Source organism: Anguilla anguilla, chromosome 11 (assembly GCF_013347855.1).
Source record: "Anguilla anguilla isolate fAngAng1 chromosome 11, fAngAng1.pri, whole genome shotgun sequence".
Lineage (NCBI taxonomy): Eukaryota > Metazoa > Chordata > Actinopteri > Anguilliformes > Anguillidae > Anguilla > Anguilla anguilla.
Window position 1 is genome coordinate 40,476,230 of NC_049211.1, and position 27,552 is coordinate 40,503,781.

At 40.9% G+C, this 27,552-nt stretch overlaps 2 protein-coding genes across 2 annotated transcripts; both read left to right on the forward strand.

The window, feature by feature from the left end:
• Nucleotides 1-11,109: 11,109 nt before the first annotated feature.
• On the forward strand, nt 11,110-19,049 carry prok1 (prokineticin 1). Its single transcript, XM_035383139.1, has 3 exons — nt 11,110-11,321; nt 14,192-14,317; nt 18,294-19,049. The coding sequence occupies exons 1-3, from the start codon at nt 11,115-11,117 to the stop codon at nt 18,411-18,413; spliced, it is 453 nt and encodes a 150-aa protein (XP_035239030.1). The 5' UTR covers nt 11,110-11,114; the 3' UTR covers nt 18,414-19,049.
• Nucleotides 19,050-20,845: 1,796 nt separating this feature from the next.
• On the forward strand, nt 20,846-26,937 carry LOC118208267 (pepsin A-like). The gene is made up of 9 exons (XM_035382767.1): nt 20,846-21,102; nt 21,584-21,728; nt 22,078-22,195; nt 22,608-22,726; nt 23,274-23,473; nt 24,037-24,153; nt 24,746-24,887; nt 25,593-25,691; nt 26,788-26,937. The coding sequence occupies exons 1-9, from the start codon at nt 21,047-21,049 to the stop codon at nt 26,935-26,937; spliced, it is 1,146 nt and encodes a 381-aa protein (XP_035238658.1). The 5' UTR covers nt 20,846-21,046.
• The last annotated feature ends 615 nt before the right edge of the window (nt 26,938-27,552 follow it).

The window sequence follows — 27,552 nt, forward strand, 5'->3', positions numbered from 1 at the left end:
AAACTGAAAACAGACATGTAAGATATACAACTACTTAATATGACACCCTCAAGTAAAATATGCATAATCATGTTCAAGCAGTCATCCTGGAAATGTGCAGTGTTAAGCCAATCTTTTAAATGTATTTTTCTTGCATTTTTTGTTTTTTAAAAGCTTTGATCCTTGACCTATACAACATTCTACAAGTACATTTATAATAATAATAATAATGGTAATAATAATACTAATAATTATTATTGTTGTGACAGCCGTCATGTTCTGTCTCTGGTTTTCACATGACCTCTAACACTTGCATGTTTACTACCGCATCAGGGCTGATTAAAGATAAAAAAGACGAGATTGCCTGTACGCCCCACGGTGGCCGTTATTCTTATTGTGCTTAAAAAGATTGCGATTTGCAGTATCGTGTAGCTCTAGCTGCTACAGGTTCTAGCCATCCAGGAGCCAAATGGGGGGCCATACCATGCTCTGGGGTCCCACCTCCTCACCCACCGTCTGGCAAAACACCACTGACCCTGACTTCAGAAACCAAAACCTTGCGTCATGTGCGCTCCTCAGGATTCTTCAGTCTTCAGAATTCCCATAACCTGGCCTCTTTAGACCAGTGGTCCTCTGGTATTCTTTTTGGCTTTCATCTCAGAGACCGGCTGAGAGACTCGAGGGTCATCAGTGTCACTGATGAGCACCTGTGCCAGGACATGGTGTTCTCAAAACTACGGCGATGGCCATTGTAAATGGTGGCCATTTTCTCTCTCTTCCCTGCCTTCCACACAAACGTCCTTTTTGGCATCCATATGCTCGCATTTGCATTTAGGCTGCTAATATTAATTTATTTAGCCTTATGTACCTTATCATACACTTTGTAATATTGTTGTATCTTTAATACATTTCTTTTTGGTTATTTTTTAAACCGGTTTGTGTCCCTTATGATTTACGAGCGGTCGTAACATTATGGCTGCCAGTAGAACCGATAGCTTCAGTGGGTAGAATGGTCTTGAAAGAACATACAGTAGAACTAGAATATACAGTAGACCTAGAATATACAGTGGAACTAGAATATACAGTAGAACTAGAATATACAGTGGAACTAGAATATACAGTAGAACTAGAATATACAGTGGAACTAGAATATACAGTAGACCTAGAATATACAGTGGAACTAGAACATACAGTAGAACTAGAATATACAGTGGAACTAGAATATACAGTGGAACTAGAATATACAGTAGAACTAGAATATACAGTAGAACTAGAATATACAGTAGGACTGAGTGGCAGAAGAACACAGTTCTCCACATTATGAGTTATTAACGGCTGAAGCTGAGGAGAGCGCGGTTTCAGAGCTGAAGAATGGCTGCCTTTTCAGATCCGCGGGATGCCGAGCATTATAACTCAAGAGTGGAATATGGATCAGACATGTCCGCGCTCCCCTGTGCTCTTTGTCAAGATTGGCCAAGTGCAGCTGCTTTCAAATGTCTTGGTGAAAAAATGGCTTTCATCTGCACCCACTTAATGTCATTTAGAATCAATATACAGCGTGACAGACTGCTGTAGGAATGGGCGAAAGGGAGGTTTCCTTCCCGTCCACCAGAAGCACCCCTCAGCATAGCAAAATTCTTTGCTACGTGCAGGTTGCTAAGTGTTTGCTGTGCACGAGCAATATTTTCACTGTTTACTTTATTGCAGCCTGATCTGCAAGGCCCTGTTTTAGGCCACATAAGATGTAGCTCACGAATGAGATCTCTGTCTGCCCAACACATATGGCCATTCATTCACACATAATTTACATAAGGCTGCATGTTGGACTCCGTGAGTTTCGAACGGAGTCCTTGAGCTCAGCGTTCCTTCTGACCCGATGAGCAGCTCTACAAATAGGGTGTGTTGTGACTTCTACATGAATATTATGGGATGTAATTCATCAACAGAATGTTAGAGGCAGGAGAAGGCACACGCTTGAGCGTTTACATTCAGATCCAATGCCGACTACCTCTGCATGTAATTCAGTTTGGATTTGGGAAAATTAAAAGCTTGAACACCAAGTGGACATAAGGCCTGAAACAGGACTTCGGCTTTCTTCAGACTGTCGAAAGGTCAGTGTTCGCCTTTGGAGCTAAACAATATCAGTTGTCTGTGGTATCTTTGGTCGTGGTGCATGGATTGATTTTGAAAGGGCTGCTGAGATTCATATGACAGCGGCATTGGAGAGCATCAGGACTGAGGTGGGCTGTGAGCTCTTATCAGGGATCTGTGCAGCGTGGGCACTGCAGTGATACTGTTGGGCGGAGGGGGGGGGGGGGGAGGGCTGGGTGCGGGACAATCACGGCCCCTCCATTGTACGAGCCCTAGACAGTCTTTCATGCTTGTGAAAAGGCAATCGTCAGAGGATATGTCACACTCCCAGGGGTATGAATTTCAAAATGTTCTGTTCTTTATTTATTAATTTTTGCTTTTCCATTCTCAAGTATATATAGACTGTCTAAAAGCTAAAATTACGGATTCATTCTTAGCCTCTGCTCCCCATGGAAAAAAAGATTCCATGCATAGAATATTTTTCAAGTACTGTGAAACAATTTCAGATGATACTCTTTGTAATTAATTTCATTTAAACACATGCACACAGATTTACACTGGTGGTGACCATCACAATTGTACTCTACTGCCTGGCAAAATTAGCCAGGGGGTGCTGGGATAGCAGTGAGCTGAGGAACCCTGACCAATAGGCTTAGCCCATCCCAGCTGGATGAAGACTGCCCTGCTTTACCTCGGCTCAATCCCTGACATATTTGGCCAATTGCAAAGCTCCGAGCCAAACTGGTTAGGCTAAAGAGCTTTCTCCGTGCTGAGTGACTATATTATAGAGAAGTTCAAAATGACAATGTGTGGACATTTGGCTCAGCATGTGCTCTAGTGGCACACCTTTGCCAACCAAGCCATTTGAGAGGCCCATTGGGGAATCACTGACTTAGTTCTGACAGGACAGAGCTACACATTCATTAGATAATATAACCTTTTCATGATGTGTCCTTTATATATGTGATGGTTACCAACCCTGATTCAATGCCTTGGAGAGTTTGAACAGAACAAATCTGGACATTATAAATGTATTACATTATTTATTATGCATATTATGTCACATATCCGCAATGATATGTCAAAGATATATGCCTACAATCCATTATAACCACACTGCCTAAAAGGCCATTTTACATTTGAGGCACTTACCAGACACGATTATCACATCCTTTTTTTATAGAATCAATTTAAAGAGTTACATATTTACTGGAGCACTTCAGGTAAAGTGCCTGGCTCAAGAGTGCAGGATTAGCCCACCTGGGAACCTAGAAGCTAAAAAAACAATTCTCTTTCAGGAAACACATCAGTTCAAATAGGAAATGTAATTCTTTGTGGTATGGGTTGCTCCTTTAAAAGTCTGACAGTCTTATAACCTTCTCAGACCTGAGGCAGAAAAAATTGAAGTACTTTTCTGACATAATTAGAGTCTTGAATGACATGTTGCAGTGAAAAATGTTTTTTTTTAATTTTTTTTATTAAATGTCCTTGTAGTGTAGGCTTCAGCATAGTAGAATATATAGTTCTTGAGTTTAAGGTCATTCTTGATTTATAAACAGTGATAAGGTAAATTGTTAAGTGTGTTAGGACTTTAATGAACAGGCAGCAAACCTGCCCCCTGCAGTTGAGAAGGTGACTAATTTCTTCACAAATGGCCGAAGTGGTTTAAGAAACTGGATTCCTCCTTCACCTGATTCTTTACTCGGAAGGATACAGGCACAGCCCCTGAGTCTGATATGGAAGACCAGAGTGGCTTCAGATTTAAGGGTTTGCCTCTGTACAGCACGGTCTGTAAGCAGCTGGACCGTTGGACACACCCTTTTTTTTTCCGGCTATGGTACTCCAGCGCATTGGATTTGAAATGAAACAATGAATGTGAGGTTAAATTTCAGACTGTCAGCTTTAATATGAGGGCATTTACATACATATAGGGTGATCTGTGTAGGAATTGAAGCCCTTTTAGCCCCCTCATTTTAGGGTACCAAAAGTAATAGGATAAATAAGCATAACCTTAAATAACAATATAATCTTAAATAAATAATAATTAAGTTGTCGAATTTAGTGTTTGGTTGCAAATCCTCTGCATTCAACAGCTGCCTGAAGTCTGCGACCCATAAACAGATGTTGTTGAGTGTCTTCCCTGGCAGTGCTCTGCCTGGACTGGACGGCAGCCATCTTCTGTTCCTGTTCGTTTCAGGGCCCTTTCTGCATTCAGTGTTGTCTTCAGCGAGTGAAACACGTGCTCAGTTGGATTCGGGTTTGATTAACTTGTCAAGTCAAGAACATTTTTGGCCACTTTTTGGCCCTGAAATCTCTTTGGCCCTGAAATATCTTTGCTTTAGCAGTATCTTTGGGGGTCATTATCCTGCTGCAAGGTAAAGTGCCATCCAATGAGTTTTAAGGCATTTGGTTGGATCTGAAGCGATGTTTCTGTACACTTCAGAATTCACCCCGCTGCTGTCACATCATCACTGAAGACAAGCAAGCCAGTTCTAGTGGCAGCCATACATGTCCAAGCCATAACACTACCTCCACCATGATTCACAGATGAGGTGCTATGCTTGAATAGATCATGAATAGTTTCTTTCCTTCTTCACAGTTTCCTCTTTCCATCGCCTACAGTACAGGTTATTACTTGTCTCAACTGTCCATAAAACTTTGTTCCAGAACGCTACAGTTTTTTTTTTTGCACTTTTTTTTTTTTTTGAAAGCAAGCTCTAACATGGCCGTTCTGTTATTGTGGTGTACCAGTGGTTTGCATCTTGCAGTGAACCCTCTGAGGTTATGCTGGCGTAGGCTTTTATTTGTGGTGCTCTTTGAAACATCTATGCATACATGTGGGAGAGTGTTTTTGATCTGTTTGATGGATGAAAATCGTTTTTTCTTCGCAACCGAAAGTATTCTTCTGTGGGTTTACCAGGTTATTTGCTATTTCTGAGCTCACCCAATGTTTTGGCTATGTCTCCGATCAATTTATTCAGCCTCACGATGGCCTGCTTTACTGGCAATGACACTTCTTTGGTCCTCATGTTGAGAGACAGCAGCAGCAGACTCAAAATGCAAATTCCATGCCTCAAATCATCTCTAGACCTTTTGTTAGCTTTCTTGTGCATGAATTAATGATGCAATCACACATAGCTGGCCATGAAACAGCTGAGCAGCCAAAAAAAAAAAAAAAAAATACTAGAAAAATAACTTTTGGTCCACTAAAATGGAGTGACTATGTATAAAAAGGCTGTTATTCCTACATGGATCATCTGAAATGGATGTAAATACTCTCAAAGCTGACAGTCTGCACTTTAACCTCATATTCAATGTTTCATTTCAAATCTAATGCATTGGAGTGCAGAGCCAAAACAACTAAAATTGTGTCACTGTTCAAATACTTATGGACTCCACTGTATGTATAATGCACGTTCTTTCATTTGTTACATATGTCTTCCACTTATAAAATACCCAGCCATTAGTTCAGAATTGCAGGCATGATAAATCAATGTAATTATTTTGTATTTTAGTTTATAGTTCTCAGTTGTCCACAGCTATTCCCATTAGTTACGGGGCTTGGCACATTTACACTTACTCTCCCCCTTCTTCTTGATCTATAGCCTTAATAAACCACCAGCGGCTCCATCATCCTTTTGTTTTACTGTCCTCAGTGAAGCCTTTCCTTCTCGGCCTCATCTGCAAAGACTTAATCCGTTTTACTGCGCGGCTCCCAGGGATTCTGCTCCAGCTAAGCTTTCTGGGGTCGGATTAACCCCTTAGGTGCTAACAGGACCAATAAGGTGCACTGCGCAAGAGGGAGGTGGTCAGCCAGTCAAGTGTGAGGAAAAATAATTCAGACTACTCTACATTCTGAAGTACTTCAGATCTTATGGGGTCGATAGGTGGCATCTGTGAACAAAAACGTTTATTTATGGCAGGGAGTGCAGAATATTACATAGGGCAGAGAGTGGGGAATATTCCTTGCATGTCCAATTGCCTGTGAGTGCAGGTAAATTAGTGCACAGTAAGCATTAATGCAGGATCCTGAAAGACATTCAGTTATTATTAGAAATGAACTTTCATAGGACAAACCAGTGTGCAGTGGCCATGATACCTGGATTGCTATGTGTGATGTTATTGAGGATATTTTCAAGTCTGCATCTCTATGGTTTTATGATCTTTTGAGATTTTGCTGTCAGGATAATACTGTATTCACATATATTTTCATCTCAAATTTTGTTGGAGCATTTTTATTTTTTCATCAAACAGTTCACCTTATCTTATAGATTGCTTTGGCAAATATATAGTAACATATTCAAATGATTTGACTCTGGCCCATGTCTTTCCAAGCTATTGCTTTTTCATTTTTGCTTTCTTATTTACTTTCCAGTTTTTCTTATTTCATTTTCTAGGTTTTTTTTTGTTTGTTTTCACATGAACTTATTTACTCTTGAAGCAGAGGACAGGATGTATAGCATTTAAACAGACTACTTTGTGGCAACAGCAGGTTTATTTAAATTCCATTCATTTATTGGGAGTATGACTGCAAAAGATACTTCCTACTAAGTCTGATATCAGTGTGCTTTGTGTTTTTTTTTTTTTTGAAAGGAGCTGCTTTTCCAAATAAATCATAACAATCATGCAAGAATGATACAAATCTTTCCATTTTTTCATATATAGCAGGCATTAAATTCCAGCCATTTGTACGTGTTAGATGAAGTTTGAAAAATGTTTTTACTTGAGAAACAGCTTTGTTAATAACAGCAGGCTGTGTGTAGCTGTATGCTAATGAATATTACTGGATGGGACCAACAGCTGATATTTATTGCGCAGTTTTCCCTCAGATGACGTCATCTTGCATAGGAAATAAGAGGGGAAAAACAGCCTGCTGCCAAAATGCATTTGGTTGTAGCTCATAACTCAGGAAACACTTTGATATTTTTTTTTGTCACGTCAGGTGTTGGGATTGACAGGTGGCCTCCTGACAAGCTGAACGACAGAGAGGAGAGAATTGTGCTGCATGGCATACCTTGCAGTATGGCGGCACGAGCCTGGACATGCCTTCTTCTCCTGTCTCCCCACTCTGAACACCAGCAAGCCGCATGAATAATAGCGCCAGGTAGGGATGAGAGAGGACAGATTCGTGAACATCAAAATGGCTGAACCCATCAAGGGCTATCAACGAGGCGCTTGTTTGGATCGAGTTAATATAGCACCTTCCACCTCATGATGTCAAAATGTTTTAAAGACATCTCCTGAACTTTGACCAACTTGTAGAACTTACTTAGTTGAGGCAGGGCAACGGCGGTGCATGATAATCCTCAGCACAAATCGAATTGTAATTGCAATAACTCCACTCCATTGAATGCTGTCATGATAATTTTAAGAAAGTTTGATTGTATTGGTGGTACATTTATCCATTTGTTTTGTCTTTAGGTTTGGCCATGGCTGTGCTCACTCTGTTTCCTGCTGACATCAGCCATTTCAGCTTGCCTGTTTCTCTTTCCCCGAATCGATCAGCTGCAGCTGGCTGATTTACTTGTTGGCCATCAGTGCGCTCTCTTTTCCTTGAGTCCAAAGCAAATTAGTCTTGGATTAGTTTAGCATGGTTCTTCAATCAATAGGGAGGTATGTGAGTAATATGTTTAACCGTTTAAGTCACTGTTTAAGAACCATAAATGGAAAGTATTGTGCCATATCCGTGGTGACATGGTGGTCTTGTATGTTGCCTATATAAAGAAGCCATTAATTGAAGTGAATGTGTGTGATGCTGGTCTCTTCTTTTAATTCCCTTCTAATTGGCTCATAAAACAAAACAAAAAAACATGTCTGTTTTTATGTATATATATATATATATATATAATTTCATATATGTGTCCTGCTCCTCCATGCTTTTTTATGGGTTTTTAAGTCCTGTTCTAAATATGTGGGATAAATGATTGCAAAATAGTCATAAATAATTAAAAGGATAACAATCTGGGAATATAACATTATATTACATTTATTTAGCAAACTCTTTTATCGAAAGTGAGAATAAGTACATAACAAAGATCATTGGACAAATACAGAACACAGGTCCAATAAGGTACAATACTCACTATGTAACAGTAGCCATGAACCTCAAGTCCAGTTCACACAGTAAGCATAGTCTAGGTCCGAAAGTTATGACAAGTCAAACTAGAATGAGTCATGGTGACAAGATATGATAGACCTGCAACATCAAGATGACGACACAAGTGCAATATAAGTGCTGGATGAAGATACAAGTGTAATATGAAAGTGCTAGAGGATCAGGATGGAAGAATACATGCGATAAGAGTGGGAAGACCCTGCTGACTAGTGTTAGAGTTAATTCAGGTACAGTCTGAAGAGATGCGTCTTCAGACCATGGCAGAAAACGGGCAGGGACCGAGTGGTTTGTTGAGGAATGCTAGTACAGTATATGCCAGACCCACGTCATGCACTTTATTTTAACCCTTTAGACACAAATGAAATACCTGCAGATTATTGACAATTTTAAAAGAAAAGAAAAAAAATATTTTCACCAGTATTCAGAATTAAATAAATGTTTCATATGATGTTATATTTAGTAACTTTAGAAACTTTTGTTTGCTAGACATTCACATGGATCCGCGGGATTGTTTTTAAGTTGTACCAGCACCTAAAAATGACCAGAGGTGGGTAACCCGGCTGCAAAGAGTAAAAAAGACTGACCATGTATTCGCTCCACCACCATGCACTAATCCAGCCGATTCTAATTAGCATAACTCTTCAGCATGACAGGAGAACTACTTATTGTAATCAGCGGACAGGTGTATTACCCGGGTCTGGTGTGTATGCAGAAAACTGTTCAGTGTTAAACAAGGTTTAGCAGTTCTTATCTGAGTGCAGCAGGGGCTCTTTATTAGTGCTAAAAGCACACCATTAGTCTTGATATTATTGCTCACTTAAGCCTGCCACCAGTAACTTCGGCCCTCTGGCCTGGAGTTTTTTTCCAAGGTGTATCATAAACTCACCACAAACACACACACACACACATACACACATGCTCACACACACATACATGCACGCACACACACACAAACACACACTCACATGCACGCACACACATGCACGAAAACATGCACGCACGTACGCGCACGCACACACGCACGCACACACTCACACACATCCCACCTGATCTTGAGGAATTATGCTCTGCCTGTGCTTTGAGACTGAGGGGGCTTGAAAGATCTGCTGATGTGGTGAAAATGTATAATGCAATTATGTGGTCGAGGGTGTCGACCGAAAAATCCATCATCCGCCGGGCAGCCACCGTTACGTCTTGCTGACTAACCCTGGCCAAGCGCACTCTTACATCACCCTCTAAATCAGCCCGCCCATCACCACGGCTCCCTGCCCTCCGCCTCACGGACTGGAGAGAGAGAGAGACGCGCGGCGACCGACAGAGGAGGGGAGCGGGGGAGCGCGTGTCAGGATTTGGGCTAACGTCTTAGATGCTCATAGCACATCCCTGGTATTAACCCTCTCTCTCCCATCACCAGGCAGTAAGACAGGTAGCATTCACCTGCAATGTTACATACCTCTTCGATTTGTCCTTTCCTCCTTACCTAGATGTACTGCAAAGCCCAAAATCTTTACTGTGTCCCAGCAATACTTTCCAACGATTCATGTTGCCAACAGAAAATTGGTTATATAAGTTATAGCTAATTTCTTTCGAGGGCCGCCGTATTCTTCTATAGAACTCGATGGCTAAAACGGGGTGGCCGCAAGTGATGAGTTGGGCTGTCCAATTAGTTACAGAGAAAGCCTGTTTGAGCCGGCTAAAGGCCAGCCAATGGCATCGCAGAACAGGTGATTCATTTTCGGCCCCGCCCGTGACTCAGCCATCCATTATTGTCCAATAATGGAACAACGGGGGGAATAATGACCTTTAACATCCATCATTTTCAGAGACACCGGAGTGAGAAAACCATAACTTTTTAAACAGCTATTAAAGACAGTGCAGTAGAAGACTGGGCAAAAAAAAAGGTTGGAGTTCAGCGATAATTATGAACCCTTAGTGAACTGTTCCATTTTTTGTATTAAGAAAGGTGTGCTCATTCAAACTGCTTGTCATGCTAGCGATAAAGCGCACGAAAAGATCATATTCGTTTCAGATAAATGTACCATGTCGATAAGTTTCAAATTGCCTGAGTCACTTGTTCCCAGATCCAAAGACTAGCACGCTGAAATAAGCATGGATTTCTTTCAGTTTGACGCTGGATTATTTTTCTTTATTTTCCTGTTGTAATAAAAATGTGCACAAGTGAACTGGGTGGGAAGACATTGCAGCAATCGTCTTGGCCACACGCTGACCATCGTCTGTGTTGTGTGAATCAGTAACCAGGGCATGTTTGTCCATTCTAATGATGCCACACTTGGCAATTCCACTCAGTTAAGAGTCACATCCATGGCTGAATTCCATGGTTGCTTATCACATATCAAGCAGATTGAATCACGCATTTTTTCACATTAGCCTTGGTTATTGTAGTTCTTTGTTCTTAGTACAGCTGGACAATAGTTGACTCTGTTATGTGCATGAGATAATTCAATCAGATCAAAAGCTGATATTGGAAATCCTCCATAATTAATCGTCTCAATTTGTCATTAAGCTTTCTCAAACTAAGTGTTTTTCCAAATCACCCAACCACAATCTATTCAGCTACCATTCACTTCTGATTTTGCATAGTTATAATCACTGTGATGTAGTGCGTGTGCAGTGGTACTGTGCTGGCCTGATCAGATATTACTCACATATATTGATCAGTTTTGGAAAACTGGTGAGTATATTGGACAATTGGCTATTTTTGTCAGCGGAGATGAGTCATTCATAAGTTTGGACATGGAGATGAACCCTTTACAGCTCCAAAAAGTTCAGTGTCACATTGAATGAAAGATGCAGGGAACTGTGGTGGGGTTGGGGGGCGGGGGTTACCCAGAGGGGAGGGGGGGAGTAAAGGATAGATAAAGAGAGTGTGGATGTAGAGTCTTCCTTTGAGAATTCATAGGAACCCCACATGGTCAGAGAGAGAGAGGGAGAGCGAGAGAGAGACAGGGAGAGTAATCACACTTCTGCGGCTCGACACCAGAGGATTCCCCAGCAGAGAGAACCTCTTCTCCTCACCCCCATCTTCATCATCCTCGCTCCGGCCATGACCAGGGTCCTTCTCCTCTCCGCCTTGCTGGTGTCTCTCAGCTGCTCCAGGGGTGCGGTCATCACAGGGGTGAGTCTGCACGAGGAAGAGCGCTGAAGCGAGAGAGTTCCCGCTCTCCTCCGTCCACTCTCTCGCTCTCTCTCTTCTCTCTCTCTGTTTCGCCGCAAGGTTGAATGTCGATGTAGGTTTAATCTGCCAGAATTTCTTGGTTTGGTCTCCCTTTTCTTTTCGAAATCACTTTTAAAGTGTGAAGCTCCTTAGGCTGCATCTGTGCATGAAAGGTACTATATAAATTATTATGATGACGATGAATATTATTATAATTATTATAAGCATCATTATTATTATTGTTTAGTAGGAGGGGAGAGATAAGGTTAGTTGCTAGGGGGGCTGATGGGCTGTCTCTTCTTGTATGGTTAAAATAAGATTTAAGTGAATAAAGTCATAATTTGGCTTGGTGTGGTATTAGAAATGGATGTCGAAAGAAAAAATGGGTGGGTTCATAATAGGGGGGATGGATTTTTTTATTTCATGTCAGCCTGACGTATGGTGTTTTAAACTCTATAGGAGTGCAGAGTTACTGGCCATTCATGTTTGGAAGGATTTGTTAGTATGATAGTGATTCAGTTGATTTCCCCATTTTTTAAAATTGGCATTCTTTTTCAAGCCAATTTTTTTTTTTGACATTGCATTGTCAGAGCCTTTGCATAAGTGCGTAGTGAGTATTTGACACGGTAATATCACCAGTTCTACGTAATACGCAATATTTACCTAGTGATTTGCGTTACCTAGCTCCCTCGTGTCATCTGAGAAACGTCTGCCCGGAAGAGATGCAAGCAATGCCAGTGGATTCTCGGGGTGAAGTTGGTGAATTACATGGTTGCCACATTCATGGCTTTAAAAATAAAAACGGATATTCTGCAACAGCAGTACGAAACTTTGGGATATTATTAAATAAAATACAATGAAAATTCAATCTGAAATTTCACCATCTGGTAGTCAATGCACTGCTAATTCTATCCCTTTAATAGTAGGCTACATGAAAAATGAATGATAGTTCATGGTATTGTAAATGTTAATGCAGTCAGTGATTAAACATATCAAGGCTGTCTGTCTATATTGTAAGTACATGTCTTATTCCCTCAGCTATAACTCTTCTGAGTCAATAATAATGCGTTTTGTCTCAAAATAATGATTTTGGACTGGGTTGCTGTTCTTGTCAAAACAATCCCCCTGCTTTCTGTCATTATCATCCTGAATTAAAGATGGAATCTTTGGCTTTGACTCAATTAAAATGGTGGCGGTCAGCTTTGCAACCAGCAGCCATCACAATCACTTTGTTATTTTATCATTATAATGTGTTTCATAAAGTCCCTTTGCGTAGTAATAGGATCTGAGTGGGATCTGATACGGCTCAGTCTCTGTCAGTTCTTCACTGCAGTAAATGATTTCATGCAACTCATCTAGATGCATGGGCTATTTTAATTCACATTCAAGTAGGATATGGCCAGTTAGCGAGAAGTCGTAAAAATATTCAGGTATTTGAATAGGATCTATTTACTTGGTTTTTTTTTCCTTTTTGGTTTTGTTCTGGGAGAGGGATAGGAGATAATAACAAATGTGAAACGAACAAATTGAAAATGAACAGAATCTCAAAAGAAGGTGAAACAGGGCGACATGACACAGTGTAATAACTAAGTGTTGAAAGGAACTTGTTCTGCCTTTTCAAATGGCCACCTTTGATACCTGACACATTTTTTTTTCAGCCTCTTGTCAGTTGAGAAGGTTGGATCATATCATCTTGAGATTTCAGCTGATGTCTTGATCCACGGTACAATGGGCGAATCAAAGAGAAGGTCAAAACAGAATATGTTCTCTCTTGATTGCTGCTCCTCAAAGAGTTTCGAATGAACAGCGGTGACTCACGGATTGTAGGTTATAAAAGCAGAGATTCTGGGACACAGTCTTTTGTGCAGCTGCTTCCCCTTTTTAGTTTTCAAAAGTCCTATTTTATATTTCAAGTCAGATGGGAAACTACTTGCATAAATGTAATATATCCTGAAAATATATGGAAATAACATACAAGGTCAAGACCCTAAACAATATATGGGCAGATAAACAAATTATTACCCCTTCTAGATGCTGCATTATGTTTATGTATGAAGCTAAACTGGTGTCAAATATATTTATCATATATATGAAGTCCACATATTTACAATATATTGCAGCATATTCCATATCCATAAGTGACACAGCGGCCATTTCTCTAAGCTGGCCTCTTAACCCGAGAAGAGCCAAATGATACCTTGATCACACCACATCTGTTCCTGCACAATACTGCATTTCTCACGAGGTTCCAGTTCAAACATTCAAAAAGCAGAACATCATTTTTATAAAACTAGAGATTGATGGCCTAGAGAAGCATGTTCCTTTAGATTCAAATTGATTTGGGTATAGGGGTGGACTTAACGCACTCTCTAACTCTCTCTAACTTGGCAGTTTTCTTTTGGTCAGAGGTGTTACAAAAGCATTGAAACTTCATAGATATAGGCAAACCTGGGACAAATCAATATTTGAAAGACTCTTACCCTGCAGACACTATTCCTGCAGGTTGTTGCTCATTTTAAAAGAAGCATCTATTTTCACCAGTATTCAGAAGAAAATTTTTCGGTCATATGTTATGGTTAATCGCTTTTTTTTTAATCTCAGGGATTTTCAGGAATGTTTTCCCATTTTACTAGCATCTAAAGAGTTAAGGCATTTCAAATATATAACTGACCAAAGTAAAATACATATTTACGTTTGGGAACACCTTCTTGACGTGATGAATCTGCTGAGCAGGAACCCTAATCAGTCGCACTGTCGTTAATAAATAAGCAGAGAAAGAGTTTTAATGTGATTTTGAATGTTTCTTTCTCTCTGTCTGTTCCCCTCACCAGGCGTGTGAGAGAGACGTGCAGTGTGGCATGGGGACCTGCTGCGCAGTTAGCCTCTGGCTGCGGGGGCTGCGCATGTGCACGCCCAAAGGTGTGGAGGGGGACGAGTGCCACCCCTTCAGCCACAAGGTGAGGAACCATAAGCCCCCTACCCCCCCCCCCCCCCTTTCCTTCTCTTCAGCCACAGGAAACTGTTTAACCCCCACCCCCTTCCCGCCTACCTCCTTCGGCCCCAATGCAAAGGGCCTTTAAAAAAAAATCCCCCTGAAAGAACAATCGGCAAGGAACCCATTGGAGGATATGAGGTGTGCTCTACAGACTGAAATCAGTTTTCAAAAGATTTTTTGGTTGTTGAAGCGAGAATGAAATTTTAGAAATGAAAGAAATGCCAGCACTCACAAAAATGTTCAATCACAAATGTTCCCGTTTTACTCTCGAGAAGCTTCAGTCTCACAGCACTGTGGCATGCAGCACTGCATAGCTGCCTTGTGGCTAACGCTATCAATAATTTGCTCATTTCTAAAATTTCAAAGGAGCCTTTCTATAATGAATAGGCGCGGGGGTAGAAAACACAGCCTCATGATGGGAGAACTGTCAATACTATGAAAGGTAATACAAAGGTTAATTTGTCCCTTGTATTTGACTCATCCTAACTATTTAGGAACAGTGGGGCAGCCACAGTGCAATGCCTGCAAGTTCTGAGTCCAGTGCCTTTGTCAAGGGCAACGGCAGGGGTATACCTAACCTGACATGAAGTTCTGAAAGTTGTGAAGTAAAACAATTCCCTTATAATGTTACAACCCAATGTTCAGAGAATAATAGCATGAGAAATCAAGATTCAAGTCAGTTTTGGTCAAAGACAACATTCAGTTGGGTTTGTCAACAGCTTTTCTGATGACAGATAGGGACTATGGACAGTTTTTAAAATATAATTCACCTCAGGGTAAATGTATTCAGTTAGGGGTAAATACTGCCCGCACAATTTTAACAGCATATAGTTAGATGTATTGCAAACATATCACCTGTATGTTCTGTTCTTACTTTTGTTTTCTTGATGAAGGAATCTACTGTGGACAGCAGTTTTTAAAAACCCTTAATCCAGCAAGTTGAACAGACAGCAGTCTGCAGTTAAAAACAGGAAAGTGTAAGCGAAACCAAGATGAAAAATAAACTGCGATCAGTCCATGCATCGCGGTGAAAAAATAAGAGTGAAGACTGCAGTAGTTAAACAGTTAAGTCTCCCTTAAGAGAGAGAACAAGCGCCAAAGCCATTCGTTTGCATTTTGCCTGAGTTATACGCTGTCAAAAAATAAAAAATAATACACTCACAATATGTTCAGGGGAGAACATTTGACAGTATTAAGGACTGGCAAGGGAGCGGTTATGGAGCAGACACGGATGGGAAGTTATCGATCTCTCCCTTAGCATTTGGAGAATGCCGAGCCATATATTACCATCCTATAATTCTGTAGCCAGACATCGGTGTACCAGAGGAAGGAATGTGCTGGCAGCTAGAATGGTGGATTACCCCTGGAAGTGATGCAAGAAAAGACAGGAACTTAAATTTTGCCTTCCTTATGTAGATGAGACTGCGGAGCGAGGAAGCGGCAGGATTAATCTCCCACTGATAATCACTTATGAATAGAACTGCTCACCTGCAGTGGAGGTTTCAGGGAAAGACCTGGAAGGATTGGAGCAGTCAGATATGCCGCTCTTTAGCCTGCATTCATCGGAATGATCTCCTTATGCTTTCTTTTCTGTCTCTCTTCTCATGTGGGATCAGATCAAATGCAGGGGGTTGTGCCGTCTAAAGCACTGATACACATCACTATAAAGGAAAGAGAGATTATATTTTAGTTTTTTGGGCACTACTAAAGCTGAGTCTGAGTCTCACTGAAAATACACATTGTGGCTTTCTAATATTTATATGGTTAACTTACTACATTTTACTTTCATGCCGGAGAAAGGTAAGTCTTAAGTGCTTAACAGTTTTTTTTTTGGGATTCTATAAAACCACACAGTACTGAGGGGTTCTGGGCACCACACTACAATACGTATTTAACTCAGCACAGTAAATCTAACAAATTAATATAAGGTTTCAGTGCATTTCTATTTAAAGTGCATTTTACTTTCTGGATTTGCTGCCACCGGAGAAGTAGTCACTGACTTCCTGCCTGAGAATAGAGGCTCTGATTGGTAGTTCCTTTGTAATCAGCGTGTACACCTGTGATGACTTCCTGCCTGAGAATAGAGGCTCTGATTGGTGATTCGTCTGTAATCAGTGTATACACCTGTGATGACTTCCTGCCTGAGAATAGAGGCTCTGATTGGTGATTCCTCTGTAATCAGCGTATACACCTGTGATGACTTCCTGCCTGAGAATAGAGGCTCTGATTGGTGATTCGTCTGTAATCAGCGTATACACCTGTGATGACTTCCTGCCTGAGAATAGAGGCTCTGATTGGTGGTTCCCCTGTAATCAGCGTATACACCTGTGATGACTTCCTGCCTGAGAATAGAGGCTCTGATTGGTGGTTCCCCTGTAATCAGCGTATACACCTGTGATGACTTCCTGCCTGAGAATAGAGGCTCTGATTGGTGATTCCTCTGTAATCAGCGTATACACCTGTGATGACTTCCTGCCTGAGAATAGAGGCTCTGATTGGTGATTCCTCTGTAATCAGCGTATACACCTGTGATGACTTCCTGTCACGACTTCCTAGCCTCGTCTTAGCTGAAGTGTTCAGTGCGGATCTTTTATGAATGTGCGTACTGAATTCTTCAGATTTATACACCTCTGTTCTTAAACTCAGTGGCTGGAGTAGGAGCACAATTCATTTACATTTTGAATATTTATGCTTTTATGAAATGCCAAGTGAAAATTGGGTCTATCTGTATTCTGGAAGGCCTCATCTGAAAGGAGAGGGGAAAAAAACAAACTTGAAATTAGGTAGTGCTAATGTATGACACTGCAAGGGCTCCAAAATTAATTCTATTATATACTGTACCCAGAGTAGATTATTGCACTATGCCAGTTTTTAAAAATCACTTCATCAAGACATTTTTAGACTACCTGTCGTTTCAGTAACCAAGCCAAAGCCATCAAATATATTTCAGCAAAGTATTTATATCCTTATTAACAATGGGTTGTCACTGGGAAGTGAACAAATTAAATACCTATGAATAGAAAGGGCCAGGGATATAGTGTATAAATACAGGTCCTAATAAAGCATTAATGTTCTCATGTGTCATTCTGACTCAACAATTGCTTTTATTCCAACATAATATTTAATGATTATAAATGCATTTGCAAATTTAGAAATGTTCATTGCTCAAATACTCATTCAGAAATGTATCAAGCAGTATTCCATTGGATCACTCGAAAAGCAAACCCCAAAATAGTTCCCAATGAAAAAAGTGTATTTGCCAAGTTGCATTTCATGGATAAACAAGTACATTTACAAGACAGTAGTTTATTAAAACGCATGCAAAGGAAACACTGGCTGCATCTCAAACAGAAGTCAGCTGCCTTAGAGGGCGGCATAGTCACTGTAGGCATGTCCCAAAAAACCTGTTCATATACGGTGGTTTATTGTGGTTAAATTTGAAGGCAGCATCAGATGTATCCTTCACCGGGTAAGATATCCCACAGTTCATTGCAATTACGTTGGGCTTCTTCTGTTAAAATAATGGCAGCTGAAAACAGCAAAGCGCCATTTGCGGTGGCAACAGAGGAGCTTGTTTAAAATTTTGCGCTTTCCGTGAACTAGCCCGCTAACGTGCTAGTAATCGCGTTACTTCTCAGTGATGTCAACCTGCCTTCAGAGCACGTCCCGAACTCGTTGCCTTTTGAGGTTCCTTTTCCGTTAGGACCTTCAGAGGGCGCTCGCTCCTGAGGATGCAGGCAGCGGGGCAGCCGCCTCCCGTCTGAGACGCGGCCACTGACCGTCTGAAATCCTCTCAATGCTGGATGTGCGATCGTTGTTTTCCAAATTCTACATACGATTTACAACTTGGCCTCCCTCTGTAGTGTCAAGTACTGTTTACACCTGTTTGAACAGCAGGGGTTAAATGTTTTTTATGTCCTCATGTTTTCCCCTAACAGGTGCCCTTTTTTGGCAAACGGCAGCACCACACCTGCCCCTGTCTTCCTCACTTAGTATGCACCAGGTACACAGGGAGCAAGTACAGGTGCACCAGTGACTTCAAAAATATAGACTTTTAATAACGCGGAGGAAGGCGTATGAGAAGACAGCAGCGCAAGAGCCGGAGAAGGGAACAGTTTGACCGAGGATGAAAGGAACAGCACCAAGGGCCATCCTAATTTCGCTCAGTCTGCATCGTCATACACAGCGCACCGTTTCCGCCATTTTAACCTAGGCCAATACTCACCGAGTTGTGTTTCCTCACTGTTGGCACATTTCATGACGTCATTATGAAATGTCTGAAGAATGCCCATATTTAATCAATGCGGCCTTTAATGCATTAGCCTCTACTATGTGATTTTGCTTCAGCCTTCAGCTCGTACACCCAATACATCCAGTCATTCAACCCCAGGTGTGCAGTTGCTGTTTGTGTAACACTGTCTTGGCCAGGACTGGCTTTGCTTATTCATCTTATCTGCTTTGGATGTTTATATTCATGTGAGGAGTCTGGGACAATACCGAAAGAATAGAGTGAACACTTACTCTTCAAAGATGAATAATCAGCCAACTAAAAGCTCTGGCAGTGTCTGGAGTTTGGTATATATGACTGTATGGAGAAAGCACTTGAATATTGAGTATTGTTTATGATATTCTGTAGTTAAAAAAAAAGATATTTAAAAAGTGTACCTATATTTGGAAATAAATCTTAAACTATATATTTTGCTGTAATGCTTTTTTTCTCATTATTATTTGATATCATAATGTTGCAGCACCTGGCTATTCTTTTGCAGATGTTTCCTACTGTCCTTGAAGGTGATGCATATGCTGATCATACAAATGGTCAATTTAGCAACATATTTCTTGATACATGTTCTTTGTCCATAACCAGCGACTCCATTCTGTGTTTCACCTTCTCCACCTTAAACACATTATCTTTTCTTACATTATTACTTCCATGGATAGCATGGTAAACACATGATAATCTGCTTCTGTAAAGCACAGCTGATAACCACAGGTGACTTAAATGGAAACCAAACACTACTGCTTATTTAACTACTGGCAACCAGAGTTATTCTTAATTGCCAGAGAAAAATAGGGACATATTAGATAGGCTGTTCTTTCTTATGGACTGTGCAAATGTGAAACAGGGGTTCCATGTTGTAATCATATATCCAATTAATATGCATAATGTCAAAAGAAATTATGAATATTTTTGAAACATTATCTGAACAATTTAACCTTGATTTTAATACTCAAGATGAAAGCATCTACATCTCATCCATGAAGATTAACATCAATGATTAACAGACTACAGGTAGAGGTAACTGGGTTGTCCTTTACAACATTTTTGTGCCCTTTCAAAAATCATGTCAAGCGATGTCCTGCAATGACTAGAATGGCTGGAATTCAGTCTGACCTTACGGTAGTTGTGTATACATTTCAAAAAATGACTTCCTTTTTATATACATGTACATAGTTATGAATGCAGAATTAATGTAATTAATGCCCAATCTTGTGCACACTGTAGTGCTCATTGTAACCTCAGGTGGTCATTTGGGAGGGTGGAGGGCAGGCAGTGATCTCCTCTGAAGCATGTGACCTCACCGCTGACACACTGAATGTGGCCAACAGGTCAGGATCACACAGACATGAGGAGCAGGAGGACACCTCACAGGCTCGTCCATGCACTGGAATGGTGCATTCACTGGATGAGCCATTAAGCAACCCGATGCAGGCTAATTCATTTTAAATGAAATCCTTGTTTTTTTATCCTTGGTTTTTAAATTCTCATTTGGAATTGTCATTGACTTCTTTCTGGTTTGCTAAAATGTCAGCTAAATTAGATAACTGACGGCATTCAAATTTTTTCAAGTTTCAAGGTCAGTGATGATGTAGCTGGCTGGCTAGCATGATTCCATCATTTAATGAAATTGTAAATGTCCTCGAGCAGTGACTGGATGAGTTCTACACAGAAACATTAGCAAAATGCATATATTTGCAGTATGTATGTTTTTTTTTTAAGAATACATTAGTTCATATTTGGTTAATTTTCCTTCACATTCCAACAGATATCAATAAATTATAGGCTCTAAGAAAAAAGCACCTAATTAAAACATTTTTGCAGCTTGTTAAAATTATGGGATTGAGATCGATCCTAAAATAAAGTGCTACTATAACTTGTTCAGTGTGTGCATTTATACTTATAATATTTACAGAAATAATGATACTTGTATTATTTGAACAACTAATACACTAAATTCAATGACATTTGGTGGGATAAAGTATCATGATATCTTTGACATTTTAGACTATGAATGCAGAGTGAAATTCATTCAGAACTGCACTTGAAACACTTTTGTGCTCACAGTGTTAAGAATGATCCATGCCAACCCTTTTCCTATTTTCCAAGATCCTGATAAGACATGTTCCCTCTACAATGTTTGCATATTATCAGACATAATATTATCATTATTGAATTTGTTAACGGAAAGCTGTCAGTAATAAGTGTCAATGTTGCGTTTGTTAGCATAACGCTATCGGGCGTAAGTGTCAATGTTGTGTTTGTTAGCATAACGCTATGGGGCGTAAGTGGCATTGTTGCGTTTGTTAGCGGAACATTCGGACTGTGATAGCGAATGGGAGGCCAGCTGTATAAAAGCAGAGTCCCGTTGGACAAGGGGGCACGCTGATCGTGAGACTTCCAGAGATCACAATGAAGTGGGCTTTGGTGTTTCTGGGCCTGGTGGCCCTGTCTGACTGCCTGACTAAGTGAGTATTACAGGAGATAACCAGGCCTGAGTAAAAAAAATGCATTTAAAATACTTTTAACTCTTTACACACTAAAATTCAAGTAAAATTCCTGAAGATTACTGAGAATATTTTTTCTATATGTTGTGAGAATGCTCATGCACGTAAATAATGAATTCTTGAAAAATGCATGAAAACATTTCTGCTTATATTTCTGATGCTATTTGATGTGAGTGAGTTGCTACTGTCTTGACTGGTAAACCTGGTGGATATTTCATAAAGAAGGACTACTGAGTTACCTGGATAACTGCGCTGAGTAAAACCTGGAACAGCTCTTTTTACTTCAGTCCATGTTCCAGATTTGGGAGGTTTCTGAGTTTTACTCAGCGCAGTTATCCAGCTGACCCCGTAATCCTGGTTCGTGAAACAGAGCCCTGAGCTCAGACCAGTGTAGGCGGCTGTAGGCAAACGGCATGTGAGACGTGTTGCCATGGTGTTACAGGGTCCCTCTGATCCGAGGGAAGTCAATGCGGCAGTCGCTGATGGAGCAGGGCAGACTGGAGGAGTTCCTGCAGAAATACCCCTATGACCTGGCCTCCAAATACACCAACCTCATGTCCAACATGCCCATGTACAACTACATGGATGTAAGCTTTCCCTTCTACGTCCACACGGTTGTTCTCAGCGATGTGATACTCTGATCCTAGGGCTACAAAAAAGTGTCTTTAAAACATGGTAAAATGCATGCAAAATCTATGGAAATTATATTGTATTGTAGAAGTTCATATAAGTTAATTACATTAAAATGCATATGCACACAATGAATGGTTTCCATAAAATATTAAATACATTTTTATTCAATGACTTTTCAGAAGTGAAATTTAAAATAAATGCATTTTAAAGGCAAAACTGAAATTTAAATTACAGTATATAAAAATGTAATTAATTGTAATTTATTTTGTCTGGGAATGCTGAAACTGCCTTTGAATTTGTCAGATTGAATACGTCAGCGTCATCAGCATTGGAACGCCCCCTCAGTCATTCCGGGTTCTCCCCGACACTGGATCTGCCAATCTGTGGGTGCCCTCAATTTACTGCAACAGCCAAGCCTGCTGTGAGTATGACACTGTCAGCCATTTCAAAACTGGTCTGAGTATAATACTGCCAGCCATTTCAAATCTGGTCTGAGTATAATACTGTCAGCCATTTCAAAACTGGTGTGAGTATAACACTGTCAGCCATTTCAAAACTGGTCAGAGTATAATACTGTCAGCCATTTCAGAACTGGTCAGAGTATAATATTGTCAGCCATTTCAAAACTGGTCTGAATATATATATATATATATATATATATAGAGTCACAAATAAGAGTTATGTTATGATTTTTGTTCTCAGGTTTAATTAATGTCATGCGTTTAAAAAAAAAATTTTTTAGACAGTGTCTTACATTCCTCGCTCTTCTAGTGTGTTTCTTACAAATTAAGGTGCAAAACACAAATCCATTTTTTTCTAAACTCTCTCTTCAGCTAACCATAACAAATTCAACCCTGGCCTCTCCTCTACCTTCCGGGCCCTGAATACGCCTGTGTCCGTCCAGTACGGGACCGGAAGCATGACTGGTTTCCTGGGATACGACACAGTCAATGTAAGAGTCACACCCAAATGAGTCATACCCAAATGTCATCAGGGCACCACCCCACTCTTGGGAAATCCATAAACGTGCCGGCAACACTTTAAAATAAGGTCCCATTAACTGACATGAGTTAATGCATTAGCTAACCCGAACAAAGAATGAACTAGCCAATTAACAAGGCATTTGTTAACATGAGAAGATAATTTATTTGCATTCTCTTCCATTGTTAACTCTATGTCATTGAAGTATGATTTGGTCCCTTTTGGTTATCACAAGTAATTTTTCATGTACTGACCGGAAAAAAAACTTTAGTATTTACTAATTGCTCACTAATGTAACACTTTCATGAATACCACATTATATACCCCCAAGAAACCTAAATGCTCAACGACTAGCTCCTATTCCACCTTTGCTAATGGCTTAGTTAAAATGAATAAATATTGACAGATTAGTTCATTGTCTGTCAAGGTTAGTTAATGTGTTAACTCATGCTGGTTAATAGAATCGTATTGTAAAGTCTTACCAGTATGCCTGACCACTGTGCTGTCTGTGCCTGCAGGTTGGTGGCATTGCCGACACAAACCAGATGTTCGGCCTGAGTCAGACGGAGCCTGGGACTTTCTTGTACTACAGCCCCTTTGATGGCATCATGGGCCTGGCTTACCCTACCATTTCTGCCTCCAGCTCCACCCCCGTCTTTGACAACATGATGAATCAGGGTCTGGTGGCTGAGGATGTGTTCTCCATCTACCTAACCCGGTAACAAGGGGGGGGGGGGTGGGAGGGTGGTGGTTGGGGGGTGGTTAAGATGATTCCAGGTGCCCTCAAAAATATTATTATGGTAGATTACCAATTTTACCACAATTTTAACCTCTCTCACACCCACTGGTAACCTTAGTTCAAACATTTATCTTTTATATCCAAGCCATCGTTTTGGGACTTCCTGATTTTGGCTTTTTAAATTTCATACAACTTCCCATAGAAATGGGAGATGTTTGTATAATAGTCATATAAACAAAAACGTCATCAGGTCTGACTCAATTGAGCAATAGTGTCAACTAAAACTATATAAATGTTCCAGCTGTGTAAGGGATGTGTAAGACTAAACAATATAAATAGTTGCTGAAGACTACTCTGTTCAGAGAAAGTCTGAATTTGTTGCCATGCTTATTTGGTGACCAGTTGCAGTCTTTCTCCCGATCCACCAGTCAACCTGAATCCACAGTTTGAGATGCCTTCCCTGCATCCTCTGTTATCTTGGATAAATTGAGGCTTCCTTGTTTATACCCCCCTGAAATCACTGTGTGTTGTTTTGTACACAGCGATGGGGCTACAGGCAGTGTTGTGACCTTTGGTGGATATGACTCCAGCTATTACACTGGGCAGATCAACTGGGTGCCCGTCACCGTCCAGGGCTACTGGCAGATTGCAATTGAAAAGTAAGTCATTACATTTTTACATTACATTTCTTTGACAGACGCTTTTATCCAAAGGGACGTGCAAAAAGTGCATTTCATGGTCATAGACAACTACTAAACACAGGTTCAATAAGATACAATACTTATTTTGTACAGCTATTTCTAGCCAAGAACACAGTTTAGTTCACACACTGAACACTATTCTGACCTAACCTCTGCAAAGCCAACTAGAGATGAGAGATGAGTCTTCAGGCCACGGCGGAAGATGGGTAATGAGGGGGAGGTTCGGAGAGGGATGGGGAGTTTGTTCCACCATTTCTCAGAATAGATTTCATTAATGTACGGTTGTCTTACAGTCCAGAGTTTAACAGTTGATTTTAGACCAGGGCTCCTTACCCCTGGTTCCTGGAAGGCCCTGTTTTAGAGGACCGGCGGGCGGTGCGTCTGGGAGGATCCCGCAGTGGGAGGATCCCGCAGTGGGAGGATCCTGCAGTGGGAGGATCCTGCAGTGGGAGGATCCCGCAGTGGGAGGATCCCGCAGTGGCTCCTCAGTAGCGCAGGAGGACAGGGCCTCGTGATTTGACCGCGCGTCCCGGTGTTTGTCCTCCCCCAGCGTGATGGTTAACGGCCAGGTGGTGGCCTGCACTCAGGGCTGTCCCGGCATCGTGGATTCCGGAACCTCGCTGATCGCTGGCCCTCCCTCTGACATCAGCGTCATTCAGCAGTACATCGGAGCAACTGCCACTAACAACCAGGTATTTACATTCAGTTTGTTTGGTAACACTTTAGTTTAAGGTCTGATTATAAACTATAAATACAGTGTTACTAAATAGTATTTTAACCATTAGCTGTTTGTAAGGCAGTAACTATAATTAGTTAACATATTTATAAATGTTAATAAAGACGTGTATAAGGTTATGTTTACAAATGTCTTCTGATCTGTTAGTTTACAGATGTGTTAGTTTGATCAAAGTCATTTAATTAATTACTAACATTAACTGTATAAATATAACGGTCCCTTTACATTACGGTCCTAGCACAAGGTATTTGTTCATACTGGTATGACTATAAATTATAAATACCAGGTATGTACTCATATTACAACCACCAGGTAGTTTCATGTATAAATGTTCTTGCAAATGTCCAGTATATAACCCTGCAGTCTATTCCTGAAGGGCTATTGTGGATGCTTATTTCGGCTCCAACCTGCTACGCTACTATGGCTGTACCATTGCTGGTTCGCTCCTATAACAGACAACACTAAAAAGCTTCCACAAAACACGTGTGTGCAGTCTGCAGCTGTAGCTGAAAAACACCAGGGCAAATTAATAATGGAGCTAATGACGTAGTTAAGAGCAGAAGTTTGGCATGAAATCCCAAAACAGAAATCCTAAAATTGTGAAGCCATTTTGTTTAATTGCTGATTAATCTCCACCTCTTTGTTCCTCTGTTCTTTTCAGTATTCCATTAACTGCCAGAGCATGGGTTCCATGCCAGACGTGACCTTCACCATCAACGGCATGATGTACACACTGTTACCCAGTGCCTACGTCAGACAGGTATGGACACTGACACTTGCACACCCAATTTTGCCTGTAGTTGTCCTCTGGATTTGAACAAGTGTTCTTCAATTATGGGGAGTGACCTCAATTTGACTGCTTGCTTGTAACGCAAGTTGAATCATGGGGAAACGCTAAAGTGCCATGTATTTACATATAAAATATGCTTTACTTTGTGAGTACAATATGGTTGCAGCCCTTTCCCCAAAGATGCCTATATTCAACTACTGGCTGGCTATTCATGTGTAGACACTGTTCCAGTGTATGGATGGGCTCCATGGTCTGGTATTGAAATTGGACTGCGCCAGCACTGACTGTGGTTGGAAGCTCCACTGGGCAGTGCATAATTGCCAGCATCACCCAGGGACTGAGGGGTTTTGGTCAATTGGACATCCACGTGTCACTGCTTGCTAGTGTTCCCCTCTACTACATATGAACTGTCCTCCTCTGACTGATTGTCCGTGTGAGCTTAGCTCAGGACTGCCCAACTCTTTTCCTGGAGATCTACCGTCCTGCAGGTTTTCATTTCAGACCTAATTTGGCACTCCTGATTTTACTAATAAGCAGCTCAATGAAAACTATAGCTACTGAATGAGATGTGCTTTGTTAAAGCTGGAGTGAAAACCTACAGGAAGGTAGATCTCCAGGAACAGGTTTGGGCAGCCCTGGCTTAGCTGGTGGGCTGCAGAGTGAAAGAATTTAAACAGTATGATAGCACTTTTGGAGTACAGTGTGATGATGATGATAATAATAATAATAATAAAAATAATAATAATAAGAAGAAGAAAACATCAGCTTGCACTTATACTACTTTGTACTATGGTGTTTATGGTTTCAAAGCACTTTCCTGTGAAGGAGGGAATTCGCCTTAACCACCACCAATGTATAAGCATGGCAGCCATTTTAGAGCACCACATAGCTTAGGTGGAGAAAGAGAAAATCATTAGCACCATTATATAGTACTGCTGATTGGCAGAAAGGATTGCAGTGATGAGGATTTAGCACACACCAACACAAAAATTGGGCATTCCAAAATTTAAAAAAAGAATACATTTTTGTGATCTTGAATGTGACTGTTTTATCCCGTGCCTCCCAGATGAACGGACAGTGCACCAGCGGGTTCCAGTCCATGTCCATGCCCACTGCCCAGGGAGACCTCTGGATCCTGGGAGACGTCTTCATCCGACAGTACTACGCCGTCTTCGACCGCGGGAACAACAGGGTTGGGCTGGCCGCGGCCGTCTGAGCGTCTCGCTTGCCTCCCCCCCCCCCCACCCACCCACCCACCCCCGTTTGATCCCTGTGTGAGAGGCTGAGGTGGCCAATGACAGATATCAAAGTGTGAGCTTCCTATTTTTCAAACGCGACCGACAGAATATCTGTTTTTCCCCTTTGTAATTGGAAAAGGCATGGGAAGGTAGACCCAACACAACGGCCAAGAAAATAATCAAAGGCCCTATGTCTGTTTAAAAAAACTGGGTTTACCTTCCTGTGAACTTTAAAATATGCCCCCCAGAGCTTTTAGCTAATGTTGGATCTTTTGTCAAAGGGACCAGAACATCTCACAAAAATCCATATGCATCCTACAAATAAAGTAAATTTGCAACGCTACTTGTACATTGAGTCCATTTATTCAAGTTTAATGAATTGAGTACATTCTGAATGGTTTCATGTTACAAGACATATTAAAGGTACCATTTTATAAAACCTGGTAGTTATCACACCTGCAAAACTTTAAATTCTGTCTTTGTTTCTGAAATGTGTGTGCTGTTTCATCTCTCTATCACACACATTATACATGCCTGCTCAAACCCACATTGAAGAACACACAAAAACATACACAGATAATAATAATAAGAAT